Here is a 25,793-nt window from a genome sequence, read left to right as displayed (position 1 = left end):
AGGCAATCAAACCCACAACCTTTTATTATATTGTACACTATTTCCAATTTAACCTATTATTGTCTATTTTTGCCATGGATATGGCCGGTTTGATTTGAAGAAAGTCAGAAATGTACACATCAGAGATGAATCCTTTGGTCCTATGATGGACGTCGGTATAAAGGCTCAATCCTCTCTTTGTTCACTTAGGTCACAGAGGTCAACTGGTCATAACTTGCTTGGCAAACTTTGCTTTCTGGACACAATTGTCTTTTTCATTTCTCTGAACTCGACGAACGAATTGAAGAGAAATATGCAATTTGAATTTGTGAGGGCTCTCCTGCAGGAGGAAAACAGGAGACAGATCTTTATGGGTTATGATGGAAGTGAACCAGTGGTGTCCAAGATCAAGCTCAGACGGATGAAGAAGCGTGGAGCTGGTCAAACCGAGCTGGTCACAGGTGCTGCCTCCTCTGGAGAGCCGCCACAGGAGGAAGGTGGTGTTTCCTCCACCCAGAGCACTGTGGAGGAGCCCCATCCAATCAGCATCCAGACCGACTCCACTCTCGCTCTCCTGGAGGAGGAGAACAGGGGAGAAATCTTTGAGGGTTATCATGGAAGTGAACCAGTGGTGTCCAAGAAGAAGCTCAGAAGGATGAAGAGGCGTGGAGCTGGTCAAACCGAGCTGGTCACAGGAGCTGCCTCCTCTGGAGAGCCGCCACAGGAGGAGGTGTGGCCTGTTTCTGTGTCACATGTCCAACACAGGGAAGCTGCTGGGAGACGTCATGGAAGCAACTGTTCACCTTGATGAAGATGTGACCGACTTCTGGCTCAGCCTCACTGAGGGGATCCGCCCAGAGTGTCGTGACTCCTCGACCAGCTGCAGCCATGACTCAGTCCAGCCCTCACCTCCTGATCGACTCCCTACTCCCCCCCCCACCCCACCCCCCACCCAAATACTCCTCCAGCCCTGTTCTCCTCCTACTCGTCTGTGTTCATTCTGTGTTCTTGTAAAAAAATTATATTTAAAATTAAACTGTCAGACTGAAGAGTATTTCCTAACATCTTTTTTGTTCTTTCCTGTAAATGCTATAAGAAAAAGAACAGTTAACTAGCATCAAGTGTATATATATATATATATATATATATATATATATATATAGTTAGGTCCATAAATATTTGGACATTGACACAATATTCATCCTTTTGGCTCTGTACACCACCATAATGGATTTTAAATGAAACACTCAAGATGTGCTTTAAGTGCAGACTGTCAGCTTTAATTTGAGGGTATTTACATACAGATCAGGTGAACGGTGTAGGAATCACAACACATTTTATATGTGGCACCCCCCTTTTTAACGGACCAAAAGTAATTGGACAATTGGCTGCCCAGCTGTTCCATGGCCAGGTGTGTGTTATTCCCTCGTTATTTCATTGACAAGGAGCAGATAAAAGGTCTAGAGTTCATTTCAAGTGAGGTATTTGTGTTTGGAATCTGTTGCTGTCAACTCTAATTATGAAGTCCAAAGAGCTGTCACTATCAGTGAAGCAAGACATCATTAGGCTGAAAAATCGAAACAAACCCATCAGAGAGATAGCAAAAACTTTAGGTCTGGCCAAATTCAACTGTTTGGTACATTCTTAAAAAGAAAGAACTCACTGGTGAGCTCAGCAACACCAAAAGACCAGGAAGACCACGGAAAAGATCTGTGGTGGATGACAGAAGAATGATTTCCCTGGTGAAGAAAAACCCCTTCACAACAGTTGGCCAGATCAAGAACTCTCTCCAGGAGGTAGTCTAGTTCTGTGTCAAAGTCAACAATCAAGAGAAGACTTCACCAGAGTAAATACAGAGGGTTAACCACTATATGTAAACCATTGGTGAGCCTCAAAAACAGGAAGACCAGATTGGAGTTTGCCAAACGACATCTAAAAGAGCCTGTACAGTTCAGGAACAACATCCTATGGACAGATGAGACAAAGATCAACTTGTACCAGAATGATGGGAAGAGAAGAGTATGGAGAAGGGAAGGAACTGCTCATGATCCAAAGCATACCATCTCATCAGTGAAGCATGGTGGAGGTAGTGTTATGGCGTGGGCATGTATGGCTGCCAATGGAACTGGTTCCCTCGTATTTATTGATGATGTGACTGCTGACAAAAGCAGTAGGATGAATTCTGAAGTGTTTCGGGAAATATTATCTGCTCATATTCAGCCAAATGCTTCAGAACTCATTGGACGTCGCTTCACAGTACCAATATTTCCATAGATATGACAAAACCAGAAGTAATCCTCTGCAGATGTGCCTCCACCAACATACATTATTATCATTATTATTTTAAAAGATTCTGTTGAGGAGTTGACAAGATAACGAGGTCATGAGGAAAACAAAAGAGGTTTGTGAGGTCACTGTGACCTTGACCTTTGACCTCTGAGGTTTAACCAACTAGTCCCTGAATTCAAAATTCACAACAATCCATCTGCAGCAGGAACCAGATTCACAGCTCGACCCGGTGAACCACAGTCTACCTCCTGGGACCTGGAGCTGTTGAACCAGAGCCAGAGCTGCGATGTGTCGGTGGAGAAACATTTGGATGTAATTCAAAGTCAAAGTTTTCCACAAACATATTAATCAATTAATATATTAATTTGACTATTAATGAATCTTGTCTTCGTTGTTTATTGCCATGTGAACGATGGTCGGCTGTGACTCCGACTGAATCATGACCTCCAGAAGTTTGGTTATGAGTTGATCGTCCATCTTGAAACTACTGGCATTGCTCCTACTGCAGTGTGTGTGTGTGTGTGTGTGTGTGCGTGTGTGCGTGTGTGTGTGTGTGTGAGAGAAACAGTGCATGTTGCAAAAACTCAATAAACATCTTTTCTTTGGAGAGAGTTTAATGTTTGTGTGCGTCAATGAACAAAGTGTCCTTGTTTAAAAGGTTCTACACACTGTGAATTCACACATACAAACACCCACCCACGCTCTGCACTCACACAGACACACACACACTCACACCCCAGAGCAGCTCCAGGCTGAACACAGAGGACAGGTAACTTATCTTCCTCCTGTTCTCAGATCAATATCTACCTGAATGATGATCACATGTCCACATGTCACGAAACCAACTGACCTGGGAGCTGATTGGTTGAAGAGTCTCGGCCTCGACAGTAAAACGCTTCAAGTCACGATGAACGAATCAAAAACTTTAAGTCAACGAACGTTTGAGTTAAACCAAAGCAGCCAATCAGTGAAGAGCCTGCATGACAAGTCAACACATTGATCAGCTGATAACCAGTTCAATGAAATTAGATATCACCGATACCAGTGACGGAGACGGTCACATGTCTGATAAACTGTCCCAGTCATGTGACACAATCAGGAATCAAACCACCGGCAGCACGAGGACGGACGATACGATCACTTCAGCCCAGGAACGTAAACAGATGAGAATCACACACTCATCAGAAAACCCTTCAGAGCCCTGAACTAAACAAAATGAAACACTGTACGTAAAGATGGACGTGAAGCCAGAACGTTTCGATCGCCCCCTGGTGGCTGACTGCAGTACAGGTCATAAACCCTCCTCCTCCATGTTAGCAGACGGGACATGGACCAAACTACAAAATCAAAGTAGACGTAAATAAATGTTTGTCAAAGATGTTTCTGTCATTTCAGCTCGTTCTCGTCTCACTGATGTTTGTTCGTGTTTCTGATCAGTTCGGTATGAATCAGTTTTCTGATGATATGAAAATGAGCTGACACGTCATGATTGACAGCTGACTCCTGATTGGTTGAAGCTCGTATCGGCGGTGAGACACAATTAACGACTTCAGCCCCGGATCATCCTGCACAGACTCTGACTCCAGAGATGTTAGAATTCATATCCTGGATATTCCAGCTCCATCAAACTGGTCAGTGGATGGTTTACCAACCTGTTCACCACGTCAACTCTAAAGCTGATGGTTAAGACTTAGTGTTTGTTTGTGGTGCGTCTGTGTGGACAGAGAGTACCAGCATGGTTAATGTGACCTACCCAGCATTCATAGTGGTAGAAGCTGCCAGTCAGGACTCAGAAAGGAGAGAAAAGGAGGTAACGACCGAGCTCTGCTCCACTGGGGGGGGGGGGGGGGGAAGGAATGAAAAACACTTTTCAGTTTCTTCTCCTTTTCTATAAAGACGTTCATGGTTTGCTGCACAAACGAGGGTCAAAGGTCAGATCCAGGTACGTTATGCAAAGGTGCCCGCATCTACCTGCAGGTGGTTAACGCTCGGTAAGGGGGGGGGGGGCTCTCTAACTGTCAGGAGCATTCACTTCTCAAAACGACGACGAGGGCAAATCTGTCACTGAGCTCCGACACGGCCTCTGACAGAATGTTAGAAATGTCTTCAATAGGGGTGGGGGGGTGGGGTGGGGAGTGGGGGGGCACATTCCTTCTTGCTTGTACCCGTGAGGCTGACTTCATGACCCCATCACCTGTCACTTCTTCAGTCAACACAGTCACGCACAGATGCATCACACAAACTGATACTGGCCCGGTGCTGCCGACACGCCCGGCCGGCTCTGGTGTGGGCGTCGCCCGGCCGGCTCTGGTGTGGGCGTCGCCCGGCGGCTGAGACGTTCAGTCGATCAGCGCTTCAACCTGTTGTTGCTTTTTGTGAGTGAAACAGAAGGAAGGTGTCACTCAGAGGACAGACCTCGGCCAAGGCCCAACAATGAAGATCATGAAATCATAACCTTCAAAACTGCCTTCGTTCGGATCTTTGCCAAAGTATAACGAGTTCTTTCTTGGCCGACGCCCCATCGAGATCTATTGAAACCTGTTTGTGTGAAATCCTGATTCTCGGCCAAAATTGGGGGAAAACAGCGAATTACTGTAAAAATCTGCTCCCACGTGAAACCACATCAAACCTCAAGTTCTCTCTCCACTCAGGTTCCCTCAGGTTCTGTGGAAACCGTTTTTTCTGTTGATCTTGCTGAAAAACAGGAAAAACTCATGGACAGTGAGCCAACCCGCAGCCAATCAGCAGAATCTACTCCGTCCACGTGATTTCCAGTCAGCTCCTCGTCTCAGGAGCTTTGTTACTTTAAGAACTGGTATCGAGAGCAGATCCATCAATCACCAGGAGATGAAGTGAGGGAGAGTGAGCTGTGCTGCAGGGCGACACGTGTTCACCTGTGAGGCCTCAGCTGCAGATTCAAGAAACACCTTCAGTCTTATTTCAGGTTTTATGACTAAAACTGAAACTTTTGTTCTGTGGTTTTTTTTCAAAAGAGTCGTCAAACTGAACTGAAGCTTTTCTTCCTTTGACAAAAATATCAACAGGATATAAGATTGTTTTTAACAATGTGTTTGACCTCTGACCTCCTCACCTGCACAGCCTGTAGCCTGCATTGTGTGTGTGTGTGTGTGTGTGTGTGTGTGTGTGTGTGTGTGTGTGTGTGTGTGTGTGTGTGTGTACAGTAGTGTAGTACATAGTTCGCACAGCAGAGGGCAATGTTTGTGCTAGACAGATAGATAGATAAATAGATAGATCTATAGATAGATAGATAGATAGATAGATAGATAGATAGATAGATAGATAGATAGATGGATAGATGGATAGATGGATAGATGGATAGATAGATAGATAGATAGATAGATAGATGGATAGATGGATAGATGGATAGATGGATAGATAGATAGATAGACAGATAGATAGATAAATAGATAGATCTATAGATGGATAGATAGATAGATAGATAGATAGATAGATAGATAGATAGATAGATAGATAGATAGATGGATAGATGGATAGATGGATAGATAGATAGATAGATAGATAGATAGATGGATAGATGGATAGATGGATAGATAGATAGATAGATAGATAGACAGATAGATAGATAGACAGATAGATAGATAGATGGATATATAGATAGATAGATAGATAGATAGATGGATAGATAGACAGATAGATAGATAGATAGATAGATAGACAGACAGACAGATAGACAGACCGATAGATGTGGAGACAGTCGGGTGAATACTAATTGGAGGACAAGAAAGACTCATTGATGACTGAGCACAATAGAGACGCTACACAAGCAAAAACAGAAGAATCCCATTATTTCACCTTTTTTCCACATTGGACCGTGTTTGTGTGACCGCCGCCTGCTGTCACTGCGTGGACAGCACCACTCGCACAATGCGTCCCTTGTCCCCCGGGGACAAAGATGGCTGAATGCACACTATAGTCCTCTTTGGCAGCAGGGAGAGGTTAGAATACACAGACAGGCCTGTTGTCCAGGTCCACTGATCACTTATCACTGTATCCTACAATATGCTGGGTCAGGGTTATGCAAATCTGACCTTTTGTTCATTAAATCTGCAAAAAAAATACACTCATGCTAGAATACGTATATGCTCATCAATACCTCCAGTATTTATCAAACTGTTTCTCTTGTTACTGGAGTTTTAAAATGAGATTCTTCTGCAGCTGCATCAGAGGGAAATCAGTTGTTTCACTTCTGCTACGCTCGGGCCAAGGACTCCAGTTTGGTTCTTGGTCACAGATTAATGGTCCCAGTTGGATTCAGATGGTTGGCTGGTTACAATGCAGGTGAAAGTAGAACAGGCTTCACTTCTTTTAGGTCTCAAACATCACTGACTAGTTGAAATCATTCAAACCATTGGAGGCCGTGTGTTTACTGGTTTCCATATCAACATCTGGAGCAGAGACAAGAACAACCCTGTTTACACGTTTTCAGAGAGCGGTGGGGGGGAGGGGGGGGGGGGAGAGGGAGAGAGAGAGAGAGAGAGAGAGAGAGAGAGAGAGAGAGAGAGAGAGAGAGAGAGAGAGAGAGAGATAGAAAGAGAGAGAGAGAGAGAGAGAGAAGATGTGTGACAGCTAAACAGTCACGGCTCGGACAGAGGGGATCAAACAGTGAACTCTGCTCTTTACAGATATGAATCATCTGTGAATATTATGATTGGACACTTGGAAAACGTTGTGGTCATGTGGGACAACGCAGGAGGACGAGTGGTCAATCGCATCTTCTCACTTCCACAGGTTTGAACCGTTGTTTTTCATCTTTATTCCAGACTCTGGTGTTTTCTGTTCCAGAGCAGGATCAACGGATTTCACGTTCAGGTTCTGTAAAGCTTACACTCAGAAGTAGCTCCAGCTTGTGCTCTGATTGTCTCTGCTTGTGTTCAAACTGTGCACTTGCACTCAGGTATTTTGTTGCTTGCACTCAAATTCCCTGTGCTCCCGCTTCAGCTCTTTCCCTCACATTGCTTCTGTGTGCACATGAAACATCTGAGCTTGAATCTTGTCTTCTGTTCTTGGACTTTGTGTCTGTTACGGAATCCCAGGAGTAGTGACAACATCCTCCCGTCCTCGTTGTGGGTGATGTTGCTAACAACAGTGTTGCCATAACCAGCAGAAACCTGGTTTAAGTAGCCACCCGTACGGGACTCTCCAGGAAGTGAAGCTAAAGCACCCACAACAAGGATGGAAGGAATTAAGTTCTCAACACTACACCTGGCATTCTATTGGTTAGGGAATTATGAAAGACTTGTTGCACAAAAAGTCAAAGTGCAGAAGAAAAGAGCAGAGGAGAAATCAATCATTTCACACGTGCACAGAAACAATAAGTGCTGGAAGAGCTGCCGCTGGAGCGCAAGAGTGCAAGCGCAGAGTTTGAGCTCAAGCAGAGAAAATGTAAGCGAATCAGGTGAAATCTAAAAAGCTCTCAAACAGAAAAACCAGAGGAAGATCAGGAATGAGAACAACAGGAAAGTGGAACTGTGTGTTCTGTGTCTTCTTACCATTGCAGGAGTTTGGAAAGTGACCTCATGATGAACTGTGCTGTGGTTCTTCTGCTGACATCAAGCTGCTTCAGCTGGTCTGCAGCTGGAATCATCCCCAGCAGAGCAGGTGAGTCCTCCCAGCGTCTCCCAGTCACATCCACCTCGTCTGCTGCTCACCAACAACTGAACATGGTGGTGACTGGTCACATGACACCAATAATCTGTGTTGACCTTATTCTGAATGAGACGTTACTCCCATTTGGATGTTTACGTGAGTTTCTGATAAAATACTTCCTTGATATCCCTGTTTACATGTAACAGAATATATTACTATGTCATATATCTGCAACTCCACAACATCACCAGCAGGGTATGCAGCTGTTCTGTTTTTAAAATGTATTCTAAACATATCTCTGCATAACGCTGACCCCTGCTGGTCGCTGTCGGTCTCTAGCGCCCAAGACGCTGAAGTACCTGATCGACCCCCCCGTGTACGCTGAGGTCAACGGCCGGAGGGGGGGCAACGTCACCCTGCCGTGCATTCTGAGAATCAAACCCAGCCGCTACAGAGTGAAATGGACAAAGCTTGAGCCGGGACATGTGGGGCCAGAGAATATCATCATGATATCGAACGCCCTCGCCTTCAAGCCATACGGCCATCTTGGACCACGGGCCTCTCTTCGAAAGGCTCACACCATGGACGCCTCGCTGCAGCTGAGCCGTCTGGAGCTGGAGGACGGGGGGGCGTATCGCTGCGAGCTCGTGAACGGCATCGAGGACGAGAGCGTGGTCGTCACGCTGACGATAGAAGGTAACTGGAGCATGAGACCAGGGACTCAAGCAGCTGGAGGGAAGTGGATGTGTTGAGTTTGTCGACTTGTTTAAAATACGTGTGAAAAAGTTCCCATCAAAGAATCTGTCTCGATCGCCCCCTGGTGGCTCAAGATGTTTCTGTCACTTTCATATCACACTGATGTTTGTTCACAATTTGCTTTAAATTAGTTTATGATATAAAACTGGGTTGAAAGTCACGCCTGACATCTGAGACTGCCTCGTGATTGGTTGTGTATCAACGTGACCTCGACGCCTTCGTATCCATCTTTAAACACAGTCTACTGTTCCCACACCCACACAGAGGGCGGAGGAGTTCCTCAGGGCGGAGGGTTTGTGTTTGGGATTCCCGTCTTTAATGGAAGACACAACTGACAAGATGGCTCCCATGTGTAGGTGTGGTGTTCCCCTATCAGAGCCAGAGTGGACGCTACAGATTCACTTTCTATGAAGCCATGGAGGCGTGTGCTGAGCAGGACGGCTCGCTCGCCACCTACACCCAGCTCTACAGAGGTACTGCACCAGCCACCAATCACACTGTACTTTGTCTGCATCTCCCATGAGTCAGCATGTCTCCTCCTGCAGCCTGGACGGACGGCCTGGACTGGTGCAATGCGGGTTGGCTCCACGATGGAACCGTTCGATACCCGATCATCGACCCCCGACCGGCCTGTGGAGGAGAGCTGCTCTCCGGGATTCGAAGCTACGGACCAAAGGACAAACATCACGATCGGTTCGACGCCTTCTGCTTCACCTCTCAGACGTCTGGTGAGTGGACGAGTGTTTTCTCGTCTTGAGACGTTTCCTCATATTTATGCCCTAAAGTTGTTTGATCTTTGGTTCCAGAGGTAAAAAAAAAATCTCTTTTATCTTCTAAATAGAGGTTTTTATCATCAGCCAGAATATTGTTAGATCCAAGCTACGAGAATGTGAAACGATATCGTGTTCTCCTGTAGAATCCTCAAGGCTCATATGATATCAACTGTGTCTTAAGACTATCTTGTCAAGGAGAAGCACTACGTTACCCACAATCCTCCAGTGCAGTCTGTTGTTCACCACAACCTCGAAATTCATGTTGGTTATGATCGGATCAAAATCAGAAACTCACATTTTAGCAAACTTGTGTTCCTGTGGTGACACAGTGTGTGTGTAGCATCAGTCTGACCTTTAGCAGCAGATGTGCGACAGTGGGACAGAGAGTAGGTTGACTGAGGACAATACATCTGCTGCTGAGACATTTGAAAACAAAGTCATCAGCGGGAAAACACTTGGCTCCGTCCACTGGAGGCAGAAAACTGAGAAAAGAGCTGGAGGTTGGTTTGTTTGTTGGTTGGTTGGTTGGTTTGTTTGTTTGTTTCTAAGCAATATTAAACAAAAACATCTTCACGGATCAGAGCCAGAGAAGAAGTTAAATTAGTCCAAGAGCTAAAGTTGAAAGGGTTCTTTGACCGATGCCACATCCTGGATTGAGATGCTGCTCTGTCCTTGTCCCACAGGATCTGTCTTCTACGTACCAGGCTCCTTCTCCTTCCAGCAGGCCGCTCAGGCGTGTCAACATCAGGGGGCGGAGCTGGCGTTGGTCGGCCATCTTTACTCCACCTGGCACTTCCACAGCTACGATCAGTGCGACGGCGGCTGGCTGAGCGACGGCAGCGTACGCTTCCCCATCAGCACCCCCCGCGGGCGCTGTGGGGGCAGCCCCGAGGCGGGGGTGCGCTCATTCGGATTCCCTGACAAGACCACGCATCTTTACGGAGCCTATTGCTACAGGTAGCCTCGAATAACGTCTAACGTCTCACTGTCAACAAGCCGCAGAAACCGGTTTGAGTAAAAGCTCGTTCATGGTTCCTGTACGTACAAAAAGAGAAACGTCACTTCCCACATCCCTCCGTTAGGTTGGCAGAGTTGTTTATCCATACATCCACTAGTGGGCAGCACAGAGTCAGTTTCCATATATGTATCTAGCGTTGAGGATGAATGAACCAGTTTTCCTGAATCATCTCACGTCATCATACCACGTTGTTTTATTCTCACACGTGAGATCAGGCCACATCACTTCTCTTCGATTAACAACTAACTCATAAATGTCTTTGAATGACACACGAGCACCAAAGCAAGAAATCTCAAAACAACTGAAGTCAGACGTATGTGGATATATTTACATTTTATACATTTAAGAAATGTCATTAAACATAAAATGAAGTCATTCTGTTCATCCTTCTTTTCTGTGATTCATTTTAAACAAGGGGAAAAGTCATGGTGGACACAGGTAAACAACCACGTGTGATTCCATCAGAGGAAACACTCCCTGGAGGTCTGTGAAAACAGACTCACTGTGGTTTAAACACCAGCTTCTGTGGATTATTGAAATGAATCATCCTTTTATTAACCTGTGATAAATATAAACCTGCTTATTCTCTGCTTGTTTGTCTCTTTGTGACCCGAAGCTGCTTCCTCTGACGTCAAACTGTCAACTAATCACATGTCGTTTCATTTATTCAATAAAGACATGTCAACATATCACACAGATTTGCTAATACAAATATTTGTGTAGTTTTTTACAAGTTACAGTCTGGTTGTGTTTGTGGAACAAGGTAACCACTGGTTTCATACTCATAAAGTCACTTTGACCTCTGAACTTTGAAATCTAGTCGATTCATCAAGTGATCATTTGTCCCAAATATGAAGAAATTCCCTCGAGTCGCTCTAGAGAGATATCTTGAAATATCTTGAAATATCTTGAGATATCTTAATCACTACAACGGGACGGACGGACAAACTTAAAAAACATACCGAATCCAGCCACTAGGTGGCGCCAGCACAGAGGCAGAGTTAAAGTGATCAGACATCGTTAGTCAAGAGTCATGAGATCATGTTAGAAATACGACAACTTTTATAAAGTTAAATCCAACATGTCACAAGACCAAAAACTCCCACGAGATTATAAAATTACATATAATTCTCTACTTTCATTGGATCATTTCTACTTTATTACTTGTACATGTAAATAGCTTGTGTTCATTATAGATTTAATTATTCTCATCTGCTTTGTACAACCTATATATTACAGCACTTCTTTTACAAGTAGATAAACAACTAGAAAATGTAATTACCACTACCACACTTTACTCTTGTAATATAAAATACTTTTTACTTGTTAATTTACAACTTTACTCTTGTTTAACTACATTATTCATAAATCTCTCCTTGAGGTTTCTTTAAAATGAGAGATTATTTTATAACTTGATGCAGAAACTGGGCTGGAAAGAAAACGGGACGAGGAGAAGATGTCGTATTTAACAGAAGAGAGAAAAGGATTTTACACATTCCACTTAATGTCCAAAAAACCACGGCGCTGATTTCTCCGTGGCTGCACCCACGACCTCCTCGACCTCCGCTACCTCCTCGACCTCCACGACCTCCTTGACCTCCTCGACCTCCTCGACCTCCTCGACCTCCTCGACCTCCTCGACCTCCACGACCTGCTGGTGCTGGTGAGGTAGGGATGTGACCTCGTCTTCTTCCACTGAGCGGGCTGGAGGGACAACAAGTTCACAATCATGTTTTTTGTGTGGTGATGGCTGCTGCCTGTGTGCAGAGAAGTTACCTGAGTGATTGTGACGTCTGAACGTTGTCAAGTCAAACACTTACGTGGCGAGCAGGTGATCAGAGGCTCCTCCCACTGGCCGCCGGGCAGGCACTTGATCACCGGATTCAGCTTCTGAACCAAACCCTCCTCACAGTAGTACCGCACCTTGGTGTTGGTCTCGAAACGCGAACGCTTCTTCCCAAACACCTTCGCGTGGGGAACCTGCGGGGGCTCGCCACACGAGGCTGCCGGGTGGAGACAAGATGGAGACATGATCATGTGATCAGACACAAGACCTGCTCCAGAGAAGCTGCAGCTCCATCAGGTGAACTCACAGACTCCCTTCTTGCAGGTGTAGGACAGGTGGTAGTTGCACGGCACGTCGCTCCACTGGCCGCCATCGTGCCACACCATCACCGCACAGTCCTCTCCGGACAGGAAGTAGCTGTCGGGCTGGCCTCGGTACCAGTTCTCATAGAGCTGTCACAGAGAGACGATCAAAACAAGGTCACATGATCTTACTGAGCAGTAACTGGACACATCATCTGTCTTCATTCACAGTGGAGACGAACAGAGACACTCACCAGGGGGTTACTGTCCGACCAGCGGAAGTCTCCCTCGATGGTTCTGTCATTCAGGCCGATCCACTGGTATTCTCTGTACTTGTCTAAATGAACATCAGAAGAAAAACAAGAAAATAAAACAGGGGTCTCTGTATCAAAGCTATGTAGTGATATCTATATATATAGATATATAGATATATATCTATATATATGTACTGTGTGAGGAGTCAAAACAGTTCAGACTGAATCAAAACTGAGATTATTGTTGTAGTTTAAAACTAAACTCAATATTCTGTTGTTTCAGTTTCTTTTGTTTGTCTTATTTTTGCACTCGTTTATTTTTCCCATTCATGTGAGTGGGCGGACTGGTCTCAGGCCTTCACAGCCGGTTGTACTGGGACGTACTGGAACCAGTCGATGGACAGAAACAACTGGAACCTGAACTCAGTCTGAACGAAGCTGTTGTTTGCAGTTTGAGTCTCGGTCTGAACGATCCGTGGCAGCCGCCCGCACGAGGAAACTCCAGCGCCACCAGAGGAATGTCAGATAAGAGTCCTGTCGCCTCGGAGCCAGACCAAACACCCACCGGGGGGGGGGGGGGGGGGGGGGGTTCAGAGTGAAGGGATGATTGAAGACATGAAAAGACGCTGTTGTGTCTTGTCTGGAGCCGTTTGAGAGGCGTCGTTGTAAAAACAATCTCATCACCCGGGAGCGTCTGGATCAGGTAAACATGGACGCTGTGAATACATGAGCTGTTTATGTGTTTACTGAGTTTAAACCAGTGAATCTGAAGGACAGTGAAGAGCAAAGAGAACGGATCCAGAGTGACAGGCAGATCGATCATTTGAAACCTGCCCGTCAATCATAAAAATGTCTGAACTGGATAAAAAGAGAAGTGTTTGTGAGTTCACATCAGCTGATTGTTAAATTATTTTATATAAATCTAAAAAATTGGATGTTCCAACCCGGGAACTAATTTCTACAGATTTGTGATCGGCTGCAAGAAGGAAGTGAGAGTCATGAAGCGTAATGAAGTCAGTTAATATGAATCATGTCAGTCTGAGTCATAACTGATCCAGGATCTGATTTGATTGATTGACTGAAATTATTGTTTAAAGGTCGGCGCCCAACTACAGATGTTCAATGTCAGAGGAAGTTGGGAAACTTTGTCAAAAAGGTCAAAGTGGTTGATTGTTTGATAAAGTTTTATATTACTCTAAAGCTCTAAAGTTAATTTATTAGACCATCACTAAAGTGAATCCTCAGCTGTCGTCTTCTCTCTCGTCAAAACAAAGATGGACGACGCGTCTCCACTTCCTGCCTCGATCCAGAACTGAAGCCCAACTACCTCAGGTACGAGGGCGGCCATCTTGTGCGTTTGGAGTCGGACTCTCTAACTTACAGAATCTGGATGATGTTGCTTCCAGGTCTGCTGCGTTGTTTCTTCTCTGCTGTTTCACACTTTACCGTTTATGTATTCTTGCTCCTCGGGGGTCATGAGGGAGATCAGGTGTCCACCACACATCCGACAGTGCTGCTCCGCCGCCTCCCAGCTCTGCCTCTTGGTAAAGTGCTGGTAACAGAAGCTCTGGAACTTCTCCCAGCCCGGCTCACACTCCTCCAGGTCTGAGACACAGAGGAGGACGAGAGGAGTCAGTACCAATGTCTTCTTTAAACCATGTGTGTCTCCTCTGTCGGTGGATCTGCTCCTTGATACCTGTCTGACACAGATCTCCTCCGTAGGCAGGAAGACAGAGACACCTCCTCGATTCACCGTCAACACAAGTGCCTCCATTTAAACAAGGGTTCTCCAGGCAGGAGTCTGCAGGAGAACAGGAAGAGGTTTAATAACAGGATTTAAACACATGCTTTTATTAAATATGATCTGATTAGGATCTCACATCCTCAATCAATCATCTTAAAATTACTAAGGAACACTGTAAGAAGATGAAAGAAGGAAATCCAACACTAAATCATGTTTGGAGGCATTGTATGATTTTTTTCTCAGCCAATCAAAACAGTCAAAACTTAGTTTCACTCATGTAAAACCTTTTTTAATCATATTGCAAACATATTCAAGTTTTTCTCTTTCACGATATGGTATCATATTTATTAAACAACATGAGTCCTGACCCAAAACAATCAATGTTCCTCCAAAAAACCTAAAACATTTTGGAAAGGAAAACGCTTGAAGTCAAAAGAAATACCAGCAGATGGCGCTGTCACATCAGGAGTGAGGCAGGAGGCTGAGTGACGAGTGAAATCTGGTTATAAATATGATATTTTATGATTAATTCTATAATAGTGATTTTTTTTAAAAGAGCTTGTAAAAAATTGATTGATTTAATGTTCAGACTTCAAACAATATAAAGGTCTTTCCCAATTTAGTTTTTGCTTTTATAAGAAAACATTTTAACTAAAATGACAACTGTAGAGACGGAAACATCTGAGTCTTTTAGTGTAATTCACTCAATCTTTTATATTAATAATAGTGTTATGCAGATCTATAAATACAGACATGCTTGTTTTCCTGTCTGATCTTTATAAAACTTTTTTACACTGAACTGTTGCTGTCGTTGCCTGTTGTTCATTTCACAGCAATAATCTTCAATCTTCTGTATTTTGCATGATTTACACAAAATGTTGTGTTTTTTTACTTTTGAATCATCTTGACAAAGTGAGTACTTCACCAAACTAAGACCTTGTGTGTTTGGACATGAATAGAAATGGTTGTATTTCTGTTAAATGTGTGGATATTGAAACGCTTCTTATGAAACACGGAGGAGATTCCAGCTGTGAGCTCAGGTTCAATTGTTCTGTGAGTATTTATAAGAGAAGCTAATCTCTCTGTTGTGCTGAGTCATCACTCAGTAAATCCGTCTCCTGACTGGGCCTTTTCAGAGCTGCTGCTTCCAGCTCGTGGCTTCAGGCACCTGAGACGGCTGCTGCTCTCACAGCAGGAGCTCCTGCTCCCACGGCCTCCTGCTGCTCCTCCTGGTGAACCTCTGGGTTCCCGGTGGCGGCAGCGGTCACATCACGAGCGTCGGTGCTGAGAGTCGAGTTGTCCTCGTCCTCAGCTGGACGCCAGGTGAATATCTCCACAGAGGACTCTGCTGTGCCGGTCTCTCTCTCACCTGCCTCCAGTCCACCGTCTGCTGAATATACAATGTTCAGTTATTTCCAAAAACACACAACTGAACAGTTTAGACAAAAGTTTGTCACGTTACTGAGTCAATCAATTTATATTTGTGAAGCTCATCTTCTCTTAACATGGGGAGTCAGGTGTAAACTTAAGGAAGGACTCAGTGATCTGGATCCGGATCAGGATCAGGTCCAGGATTCTTTTCTAATTTCTTTCACATTCACAAGTTTCATTAATTTCTCAGAGAATAATTCATGGATGTTGAAATTATTTTGAGAGTGATATTTATGTGTGTGATTAAACATCAGAATGTAGAGAACTTAAATCTGGTTTGAGCTGAGGTTAGTTCACTAAAACCTGTTTTAAACTCACCGGTGACTCTGCCTGTGTTGACCCCTTCTGTGACCTCATCGATGTCCTCAGCGCTGTATTCTCTGTCGGAGAGAGACTCCTGCGGTGAGGAGGAGGAGGAGGAGGAGGAGGAGGAGGTGGAGGAGGAGGAGGAGAGGGAGGAGGAGGAGGAGGAGGAGGGGGAGGGGGAGGAGGAGGAGAGGGAGAGGGAGGAGGAGGAGGAGGAGGAGGAGGAGGGGGAGGAGGAGGAGAGGGAGGGGAAGGAGGAGGAGGAGGAGAGGGAGAGGGAGGAGGAGGAGGATAAAGAGGAGGAGGAAAAGGAGGAGGAGGAGGAGGGGGAGGGGGAGGAGGAGGAGGATAAAGAGGAGGAGGAGAGGGAGGAGGAGGAGGATAAAGAGGAGGAGGATAAGGAGGAGGAGGATAAAGAGGAGGAGGATAAGGAGGAGGAGGAGGAGGAGGAGGCCTCTGGCTCCCAGCCGGGCGTCAGGGTCAGATGAGGGATCCGTGTGCCTCTCACATCTGGACGAGCAGGCGCCTCAGTTCCCTCAGTTCCCTCGGTTCCCTCAGGGGCCTGGTCTGTTGTGGCGGTCGGGTTGGTCACCAGACGTTCTGGTCTCATCTCCTGGTTTCCTCCCGATGATTCACCTGACCCCTCTGTCTCGTCTCCCCCCCCCCCCACCGGCTCACTGTCTGTGGTGCTTTGCAATGTGCTGAGAAACACTTCCTGGCTTTCTTGTACATCCTGCAGCTCACCATGTTCCTGGATGTCCTCCAGAGGTTCAGCCCCAGAGGAAGCGTTGCTCTCAGGTATGAAGGTGATAACCTCTGGGGAGCTGGACTCCACCGACGGGGGGGCGGGGGTTCCGGACGTGAACAGAGCGACGGGATCGTGGGAACAAGTACATGATGCAGGAGCATCAGTGGAGTCTTCTGTGACTGGGATGACTTCCTCTGTTGGGAGTTCAGTGGGATGGACGTGTCCACTCTGATCGACCGGATCGGCCTCCTCTGAAGACGATCCCTCGTCCACTCGGTCGGTGGACGACTCCATCGTTACAGCTGAGGGTTCTTCAGGAGGATCAGAACCTGTCAGGGAAACAGACCATCACAATCGATTTAGTCTTTTCTGAAGCATCTGCGTTTGAAAATGGAAAAACTGCAGCCGGAAATAAAAAGTATGATTCAGATTCATGACCTCTCATCTGCATGAGAGTAACAGTGTTGGTCCTAAGGTCCTTTGCACAACTGGTTCATATTTTTTCGATAAGTTTTTTAATTCATCAACCGATAAAAATCTTCATGCATAGAAACTTCGTGCACTCCGATGAATTCAAGGTTTCTGTTCGTCACTACACAGGAGGAGATCAAATGGACTCGAGCAGTGAGTGAATGTGAGGAGGCAGCGTGAGGAGCAGAGCTGAAGCTGGAGAGCAGGAGATCTGAGTGCAAGCGGAGCTCATCGAAGCACAAGGGGCTATTTGAGTGTGACCAACCTTCTGCCAAACTGTTATCGTCATTGCTTTTATTGATTTTTTATGTAAAGTTGACGCCCACAGCTTCACTGGCAACAGGACCTGGAAAATCTCCCAGACACTGTGACCACAACACAATGAAAGTTCTGTGTAACTTACCTGAACCAGTCGTAGGCCCCAGTTCAGACAGGGTGGAGGTGTCCATGTGGGTCACTGGGTCTCGTGTCTCCTCCTCCAGAGGAAGCCTCTCGTCTCCACGCTGCGTCACAGGTGGTGCAGTGGAGTGACCTTCTGTTTCCTCAGTGTGGAGCGTCACCTCTGATTCCTCCTCATCGGTACCGGGGCTCGTCTCTTCTGGTGGCACAGAAACTACGTAAGAGGGACTCGAGTGGACCAGCTCAGCTCCAGAGACATGTTCCAAGTGGACATATGGAGTGTGGTCCTCCTGGGAAGTGGGACGCTCCCTCTCCTGGTGCACAGCTGTTGAGCTGCTGAGCAGCTCCTTTGCGACCGCTCCAGATGTTGCAGTAGCACTTTGTGTTTCCAGGGTTTGATTCTCTTGGTTGTTCTCTGGAGGACGAGTCTCTGAGGGCTCTCTGCTCCCTGACTCCGTCCCCTCAGCTGTGGGGACAGTGGAGTCTTCATCAGTGGTCACTGTGCCGACAGCACTTGAAGAAGCATGAGGGTCTTCATGATGAGTCTGTGGGTGCTGGTCAGGTGCTGGGTGATAGGACTCTGGGTAGCCGACCTTCTCGACGGGCTCTTCTGTGGGAGCGGGCTGCTGGAGCTCAGGCTGGGGGGTGAAGGACGGATGAAGGTCGACAGGGAGCAGCGGCTCCTTGTCGTAACACAGGGTTTGAGACAGAGCCTCCTCAGGGACATGTTTGACAGACCTGACCGTGTGGACATGCTGCAGCTCCTCGTTCACCTCGACTGTCACATCAAGAGTCACCGGCTCCTGAACCCGGTTCGTTAAGAAATCAATGTCTTCTGGCTCAGTAGCCATGAAATCCTGAGTAGATTCAGTATAAGGGCCCGTGTCCCCTGGAAGAAAGAGCACAACGTTACTTACAATGTCCAAGATTCCACTGGATCGATTCCTAACACTGCTAAACTGAGCAAGTGACAAGCAGAAGATCCCAAAGGTTCTGGTTTGAGGCTCTGGTGGTGACAGCGTTTCTCTCCACTCAGGAAATGTATCTTTATACAAGAACTCTTATTCCTGTTGAGCTGAGTGAGGAACAGTCAACACAACTGTTTAACTGTTGTGGGACAAAAACCCCTCTGAGCCTCCCTGAGGACCACGATCTCCTCCGGACCTCCATGTTTCCTCTACAGTGAAACAGAAGATCGTAGATTTCAAGTACGTATTCATTTGATGAGTACAGGTAGACTCCGCCCACGTAGCTGATGACGACAGGACGCATGTCAGACTAAATTCTAAAGAAAAAAACTAACAGATCAAATGAAACTATGGAACAACCACGTGGAGCTTGGTTCAGACCCTCAGTCGAGAAACAACCTCCTCATGAGTAAGAAACGTTAAAGAAGCTCCAGATGTTCACTGAGCATCGTTTGGGTGATAGACTGGGATTGAACATCTCCAGACTGGGAGCCACTGGTTCATGGAGCAGCAGATCTGAGGGAAGCAGCTCGCTCTCTTACTTCTGAAGCAGTAGACATCGTGTCGGGTGTGCTCCTCGGGGAAGCCTGTCTGGTTGCTGTAGCGGTAGACGGTTCTGACCCCGGGTTCACCACCTCCACAGCGCTCTCTAGGGGTCACGATGGGGTAGCGCACGCTGCTGTCTGCCAGCCACCCCGGACTGCAGTGGTTCAGTCCATCGTTCCAGGCTGCATAGAGCTGAGCTGTCGCGGCGAGCTCCGCCCCCTGACTCAGGCAGTAGGCCTTGGCCTCCCGGAAGGTAAAGCGCTGGGGGGCGGAGCCATGGATCACCTCACCTGTACATGAGGATACAGGTGGTTGGTTTTTATGAACTTCAGATTCATGGATTCCTGGATTCTATCTGCAACGGGAATGGATTCAATCTGCATTCACTCGGGTTTTACCGGCTCTGATGGGCGGTGATGGAAACTCAGGTGAACGGGCTAATTTGGCAAAGTGAGAGAGCGCCTGATGGGGCGTTCGAGATGTCGACCATGGGAACAAAGTCCTTTTTAGCAGGTTTACCCACATTTCAAACTTTTGTCTCATTGTGTCTATGAGTGGTGTCACTACTCATTTATATGAACTGATGTTATTGCATCTGAGAATCCCATGACTGGAAGGAAGTGAACAAAGCTTCAGGTGGTAAAGTGACTCTGAGTTTTCTTACCCTCAGTGTTCTCCACATAGCAGTAGGTGTCATACAGCTCATCCGGCTCGACCAGGCCATAGCTCCTCACTCCTGGAAGTCCGTCCATGTCCCCGAAGCAGCCCTCTCTGGGCAGCTGGATGGGATATCTGCAGGAGGAGATGACGGTGAAACTCAAAGTACCGGTTCCCGAAACGCAGGATCTTCTACATATCACTTGTTTCTGAGCCAGTCTCTGTCGGGTCCTCACCTCACTGAGCCGTCTGAGAGCCAGCCTGCGTCACACTGCTCGTAGCCGCTGTGGTAGGCGGCCAGGAGCTGCTCCGGCGTGGCCATCTCAGCTCCAATCCCCCCACAGGCCTCTTTGGCGAGCTGGAAGGTGAAGGCGTAGCGACTGGAGGCTTCGCGATAATGGAACACTACCCCTGAAAAACCCACATCAAGCTCCGGTGTGAGGTGTTAAAGAACTGTCCACTACACAGGGAGAGACCTAGAGCCTCTGCAGGGTCAAGTGCTCTCGATATGAAGTGTATGTATTTATTTCACAGCATGTCAATCATGACTCAATCAATCAATCAATCAAATTGGATTTGTAGAACCCATTTTCACTTAAGATCTATATAACACTTGTAGATTATTTATCCACCGCACTGAGCCTTGTTTTTTGATCTGGTTCTGACCTTTGACCTTGACGTGAGCCACGTCGTCAGCGTCCTCCAGGCCCTGTGTGACCTCACAGCGGTAGAAGCCCGTGTCATTCTGCCTCAGGCTCTCCAGCCGCAGGGTGAGGTCGGCGGGGGAGGAGGCGTAGTGGAGCAGCGAGGCCCGGTCTCTGTAGGCCTCGCTGACCCTCACCCGGTCCCCACGGGCCACCAGGATCTCCGTCTCCCGCCCGTGGGTCAGCACACTCCATTTCACCCGGGGCAGAGAGAGCACCGCGTGGCGGCCGTTGGTGGAGGGGGACGGCGGAGGGTGGGCCAGGGACACCAGGCAGGGCAGCGTCAGAGAGCCGCCCAGCACGGCCAGCACGGGGGGGGTGGAGGGGATGGTCACGTGGAGAAGCTTTGAATCATCTGAAGAGAGGCCGGCTTTAAGGTAACAGCTGCTTCTCAAGAAATATCCACACACACACACATAAACTGTTGTTGTGACGTGGAGGTGGGGGGTGCACATGCTTACCTGAGTCGTGGTGGGGGGTGGAGGACGCCGGCGGGATGAGGACGGCACACAGCAGCACCGGGAGAAGCACATCCAGCCTGAGGGGGAAAGACAAGATGAGTGGGTCCTTGGATTGTTTAAAGCGTACGCTCACATCACCGCCGTCACCTTTGACCTTTGAAATCGAACCCGGTCATTTGTAAATCCAAGTCATTGTTGGACCAAGTTACAAAATGTTTCATATGCAAAAATAAATGTCTGTGAAATGATCAACTGGGAAGTCAGCAACTCAACGAGCAGCAGATCAACATCAGACAGAAAGTATGACTCCCTCACTGTAAACTACAAAACTATGACAGTGACAAGTGAAAACTGTCCAACACACAATCCTACACAATCCTACACAATCCTACACAATCCAAGTGTGAAGCCAATATGATGAAGGGACCTGGAGACAAGTCGATGATAAATAGGTGACTGTGTGTGTGTGTGTGTGTGTGTGTGTGTGTGTGTGTGTGTGTGTGTGTGTGTGTGTGTGTGTGTGTGTGTGTGTGTGCAGACAGACAGATGGACTCCTGTGTCCTTGGAGCTTTGTCCCTGCTGTGATTCAGACTCAGGAGGAGTGTGAGCTGAATCCTGATCCCTGCAGAACTCCCTGTGGTCGGACTGAATCGTCATTTATCACCGACACCAAATCAAAACTGGATTAATAACAATAATCACTGGAATATTTCTTGTGGCTGAATTTGAGGCTTTGAAGACAGAGAAGCTTTGTGGTGTGAAGTTTGCTGTTCAAATTATCTCATTGTGTAGAGATGTTGATGGAAGCACAGACACACAAACACACACATTATATGACATCACAATGTATGAATACACACAGAGCATCAGACACAAAGCCAGTGAAGCGAGAGCTGAGGCTCAATACTGAATATCAACCGAACGTCTTAATGTTTCCTCAACTGAAGAATATAAATCAGATGTGTGGAGCCAGGACTGAAGATGGTTTATAGATTATAAAGCCGATGAGAATTAACGTCCTGCTGATTCACCAGAGCAGCTTCAGTTCCCCGAAGGCAAACTGGAGATACAACCTTCAGGAGGACAAACCCACAAACACAATGTCTCCGAGAAGGTAAATGTCAACGTGTCAACTTCCTGTCACACTCACATCAAGGACATGGTCATAAAAAAAAGAGAGAGAGAGAGAGAAAGAGAGAGAGGGAGAGAGGGGGGGGGGGGGTAGAGAGGATGAATCCCAGGCAACATCACAAGTGGCTGAATAGTCAATGACTTCACCTTGAGGGGCCAATGGAGAGGTTGTTTGACTCCGTTTGCCAGGAAGGGTCATTTGAGGCTGAGGCTGGGGGGGTGAGTTGGGGGGGTGAGTTGGGGGGGGGGGGACTACATTCTTAAAGGACTGCAGCAGCTTTGTGAGAGTTTGGCCCGTTTGTCACTTCACCCAGTGGCTCGCTGGTTCTCACATGCAGCTCAACGAGTCCTCATTCCTGAAAAGACAGATCGGTTCCTTCTCTCTCTCTCTCAGGTCGGAGCATCGAACTCTTTCCATCGTCTCGTGAACCGTCCGCTGGCGCTTTGGTTTTTTTTATGGTGCTAAATTGACACTTTTAAAATGGTTCTGATGCCAGAATCAATATTTTTCCTCAAAGGACTTTCATCAACAGGAATGGGTTATTAACTGCAAAGGCGACATTGAAGTTTAAATTTGATATACTTACTGTTAACGGTCTAAAGTAAACTTAACTTGTAAATTTACAAAATCACACGATTAATAAAACCTGAACCAACGACAATAATTTACCAATAAACAACAGTTTCAGGGCCAAACACAGCAAAAGACTCCAAACTCATGAATTGTCTCCACGGGGCCAGTGCCGGGGCCGGGGCCGGGGGGACTGGGGGGGGCCCATGGCCCCGTGGGCACCCCGGCTGACGAGCTGGTCGGGGGTCACACGAGTCCCTCATGTGAAATACATTCACACAATTATACCGTTTAGATTTAAATCGTCCGAATCCACCTGACACACCCACTCACGATCACAGCCCTGCTTAGGCCCCTCCTCCATCACACCAGACCCACATCGCACCACCTCGGACGACTTGGTCTGCCCATCTCCAGGGGCAACCCCCCCCCCCCCCCCCCCACACACACACACAATCAACACCAACCGGTTCCCCTTCCTCCTGCTCAACTGCCCCCCCCCCCCCCCCCCCCCCCCACAGGAAGCGAGGGGCAGCCGGGGAGGGCTGGAAGCAGAGGAGAAGAGAATGGAGGAGGCTCAGACTCCCACTCCCCCGCCTGATAGGATCTCCTGAGGGAGAGTCTCAGCTCCAACTGTCAGAATCAAGGTGTTTGCAAATCAACCGAGTTTATCTCCAATATTCAGCAGGAAACTTTGAAACATGAAGGATTCTGAACAGAGTTTTGTGGATTTGTTACAGCAGCAGGTGTTCAGGAAGCAGAGGATCATGGGATACCAGAGTCAACACATTAATACACTTAGTTTGTTATTTTTACACAAAGCCCGAAAGAGTAAATCCCCACATGTGTCTGCAGGGGGCGCTGCTGCTCAGTAACAGTTACAGTATAGTGTTGTTTTAAACTTCTTCAGCAGCCGTTTCTTATTTGCCGTCAGCTGCTACAGTTTGAAAACTTTTAAACTTACAACGAACCGGCAGAGGTTCACACATGTCGCCTGGAGACTGTGGCCTGCAGGTGACTCATGGAATATTCAGAGATGTGTCATTTCATCATCATTATTATTATTATTTCTGAGGAGAAATCATTACATGTGACCAAAAGGACTCATCTCTAAAAGATAAATGCCTGAATTTACAAAAGTGGGAGATGTTGTTTTAATGGTTGAGAACAGATTCTGATCTGCTGATGAATCACTTATTTGTTACTTTGAAATATAAATTCTAACATTATTATTCATGTCCAACATTACACTCCAGTTCTCTTCACTATTAGTTACTGTCTCATTAAACTTATTCTATTTTCTGTTATTTCTATCACTGGTTCTGCATTTACTCTTTTTTTTATTTCTTCAGTTTCACTCATTACACACTTTTTATTATATTTTCATTTTCTTTTGGTTTAATTCTCTGTTCTGTGACTGTTGAGAAGCTGGAACGAGAGTTTCCTTCAGGAGGAATAAAGTGGAAGAAAAGGTTGATGGTCAGTTTATCAGAGGAGACGTCACAGCGATGTCTCCTCTGAGAACATGGAGCTCGTGGGACTTACTTCATCTTCATCTTCATCAACTCTCCGTTCACTCAAGTTGTCTCTCCGGAGTCCGGTCAGGTCCGGGTCCTGGTCCTGGTCCTGTGTCGGGGTCCTGGTCTTGTGTCGGGGTTCGGGTCCTGCTCGGGGTTCGGGTCCGGGTCTTGTCCTCAAGGAGCCGCTCTCTGCCGCTGTGGAGAAAACACACTGATCCGAGAGAAGCAGAGACCCGCGACCAGGAGGAGAGGAGGTGAAGAGATCCTCTTCCTCCTCCCTCTCCTGATGATGATGAAGATGAAGGACGCAGACCTGCACCTCCTCATCCTCATGATGATGATGATGATGAGAATGATGATGAAGATCGCAGACCAGCACCTCCTCATCCTCCTCCTGATGATGAAGGACACACTGAGGGGGAACATTATTTATTTATTTTTTACTTTATTTTTTAACCAAATCAGTATAAAAATGCATTTATTTGCATTTTCTCACAATTACTTTGGACCAATCTGATCTGTATTAACTTCCTTCTGTCTTCTGAAGATCCAAACCCCATGAAGACGATCACATATGAAACAATAACAATATTTATTCTATATTTGAATGGAAAAGTCCAGTGTGACGATTGACCCCATAAGAACATTTAACTTTTGTCTAAATAAGAATAAAAAACCAAGTTGTAAAGAGTACTGGTCTCTCAATGTGTCTGTTGATGAGCAGGTGGTTCATCAGAGTCTGTCGTTGAGTCTGTGATGAATTGGAATTTTAAAAATAGCTCATTCCACACTGCAGGTTTGTAATCTCATTTTAAAAGTGTGTCCCTGTGCATGTCCTGCACGTGTCAGCTTTAAGAGTAATCTGCAAAATGGACAAATTCCTGTTGGCTTAGCAGTGGCTAATGAAAAACAAAGGATGCACATGTGGCTGATGCTGGGCTGAGACTTATCTGTGTAGTGGAAAGGGAAATGTTCACAGTCGCTGCCAATGACTCGACCCGGGGGGGAATCAAATCACTTTCAAGTTAGTCAAGGTCTTATTAATACAGCAGGTGAGCACTTAATCTCCTTTCATTTCAAATGCTGAGAATAATATTCAGATTAAAAATGAAGAATTACTATTGAGAACCGTCTGAATTAGAAAAAGGATCCAGGAGCTAAGAGATGTTTCCCATTCTCTGTTTTTTTTTTACTTCAGATATGATTTGTAAAAATCTTGTTTATATCTTATTAAGCACAACACGTATGAAATCCAAAGCCTCTTTTGGGTTTTAAACTCAAGCTTTCCCTTATGGAGCTAATGACAGGGAAGCAAATCAAATTGTGGCCGTGCACAAGGAGATTAGGGAGG

At 46.5% G+C, this 25,793-nt stretch overlaps 2 protein-coding genes across 3 annotated transcripts; one reads left to right on the top strand and one right to left on the bottom strand.

Annotated features, from left to right (window-relative positions):
- Positions 1-6,840: 6,840 nt before the first annotated feature.
- Positions 6,841-11,135, top strand: hapln2 (hyaluronan and proteoglycan link protein 2). 2 transcript variants are annotated; one of them, XM_053432669.1, is made up of 6 exons: positions 6,841-7,038; positions 7,808-7,908; positions 8,236-8,592; positions 9,009-9,125; positions 9,198-9,380; positions 10,109-11,135. In XM_053432669.1, exons 2-6 carry the CDS (start codon positions 7,827-7,829, stop codon positions 10,384-10,386), a joined length of 1,017 nt encoding a protein of 338 aa, XP_053288644.1. In that variant the 5' UTR covers positions 6,841-7,038; positions 7,808-7,826; the 3' UTR covers positions 10,387-11,135. The 2 variants fall into 2 exon arrangements, with proteins under 2 accessions (XP_053288644.1, XP_053288643.1); XM_053432668.1 differs by lacking the exon at positions 6,841-7,038 and adding an exon at positions 7,411-7,692.
- An 809-nt stretch (positions 11,136-11,944) lies between these two features.
- bcan (brevican) lies at positions 11,945-24,478 on the bottom strand. The gene is made up of 17 exons (XM_053432201.1): positions 24,468-24,478; positions 21,221-21,297; positions 20,722-21,114; positions 20,292-20,466; positions 20,063-20,190; positions 19,329-19,688; positions 17,889-18,773; positions 16,691-17,343; positions 16,279-16,357; positions 15,698-15,919; positions 14,482-14,586; positions 14,232-14,390; positions 12,786-12,868; positions 12,537-12,681; positions 12,264-12,446; positions 12,086-12,147; positions 11,945-11,995 (listed from the first exon to the last, which is right to left on the bottom strand). The coding sequence occupies exons 1-17, from the start codon at positions 24,476-24,478 to the stop codon at positions 11,945-11,947; spliced, it is 3,771 nt and encodes a 1,256-aa protein (XP_053288176.1).
- Between the last annotated feature and the right edge of the window lie 1,315 nt (positions 24,479-25,793).

The sequence above is a fragment of the Pleuronectes platessa genome, chromosome 10 (assembly GCF_947347685.1).
Source record: "Pleuronectes platessa chromosome 10, fPlePla1.1, whole genome shotgun sequence".
In the NCBI taxonomy this organism is placed as follows: Eukaryota; Metazoa; Chordata; class Actinopteri; order Pleuronectiformes; family Pleuronectidae; genus Pleuronectes; species Pleuronectes platessa.
This window is presented reverse-complemented; position numbering and strand designations above follow the sequence as displayed.

What these genes read in the sequence shown, in the direction of transcription:
- hapln2 (XM_053432668.1), top strand. An exon ending in AATCATCCCCAGCAGAGCAG is followed by an intron (nt 7,909 to 8,235) that starts GTGAGTCCTCCC and finishes GTCGGTCTCTAG; the next exon opens with CGCCCAAGACGCTGAAGTAC. An exon ending in CTTCACCTCTCAGACGTCTG is followed by an intron (nt 9,381 to 10,108) that starts GTGAGTGGACGA and finishes CTTGTCCCACAG; the next exon opens with GATCTGTCTTCTACGTACCA.
- bcan (XM_053432201.1), bottom strand. An exon ending in GGCTCACGTCAAGGTCAAAG is followed by an intron (nt 20,467 to 20,721) that starts GTCAGAACCAGA and finishes TGGGTTTTTCAG; the next exon opens with GGGTAGTGTTCCATTATCGC. An exon ending in CTCTCAGACGGCTCAGTGAG is followed by an intron (nt 20,191 to 20,291) that starts GTGAGGACCCGA and finishes CTCCTCCTGCAG; the next exon opens with ATATCCCATCCAGCTGCCCA.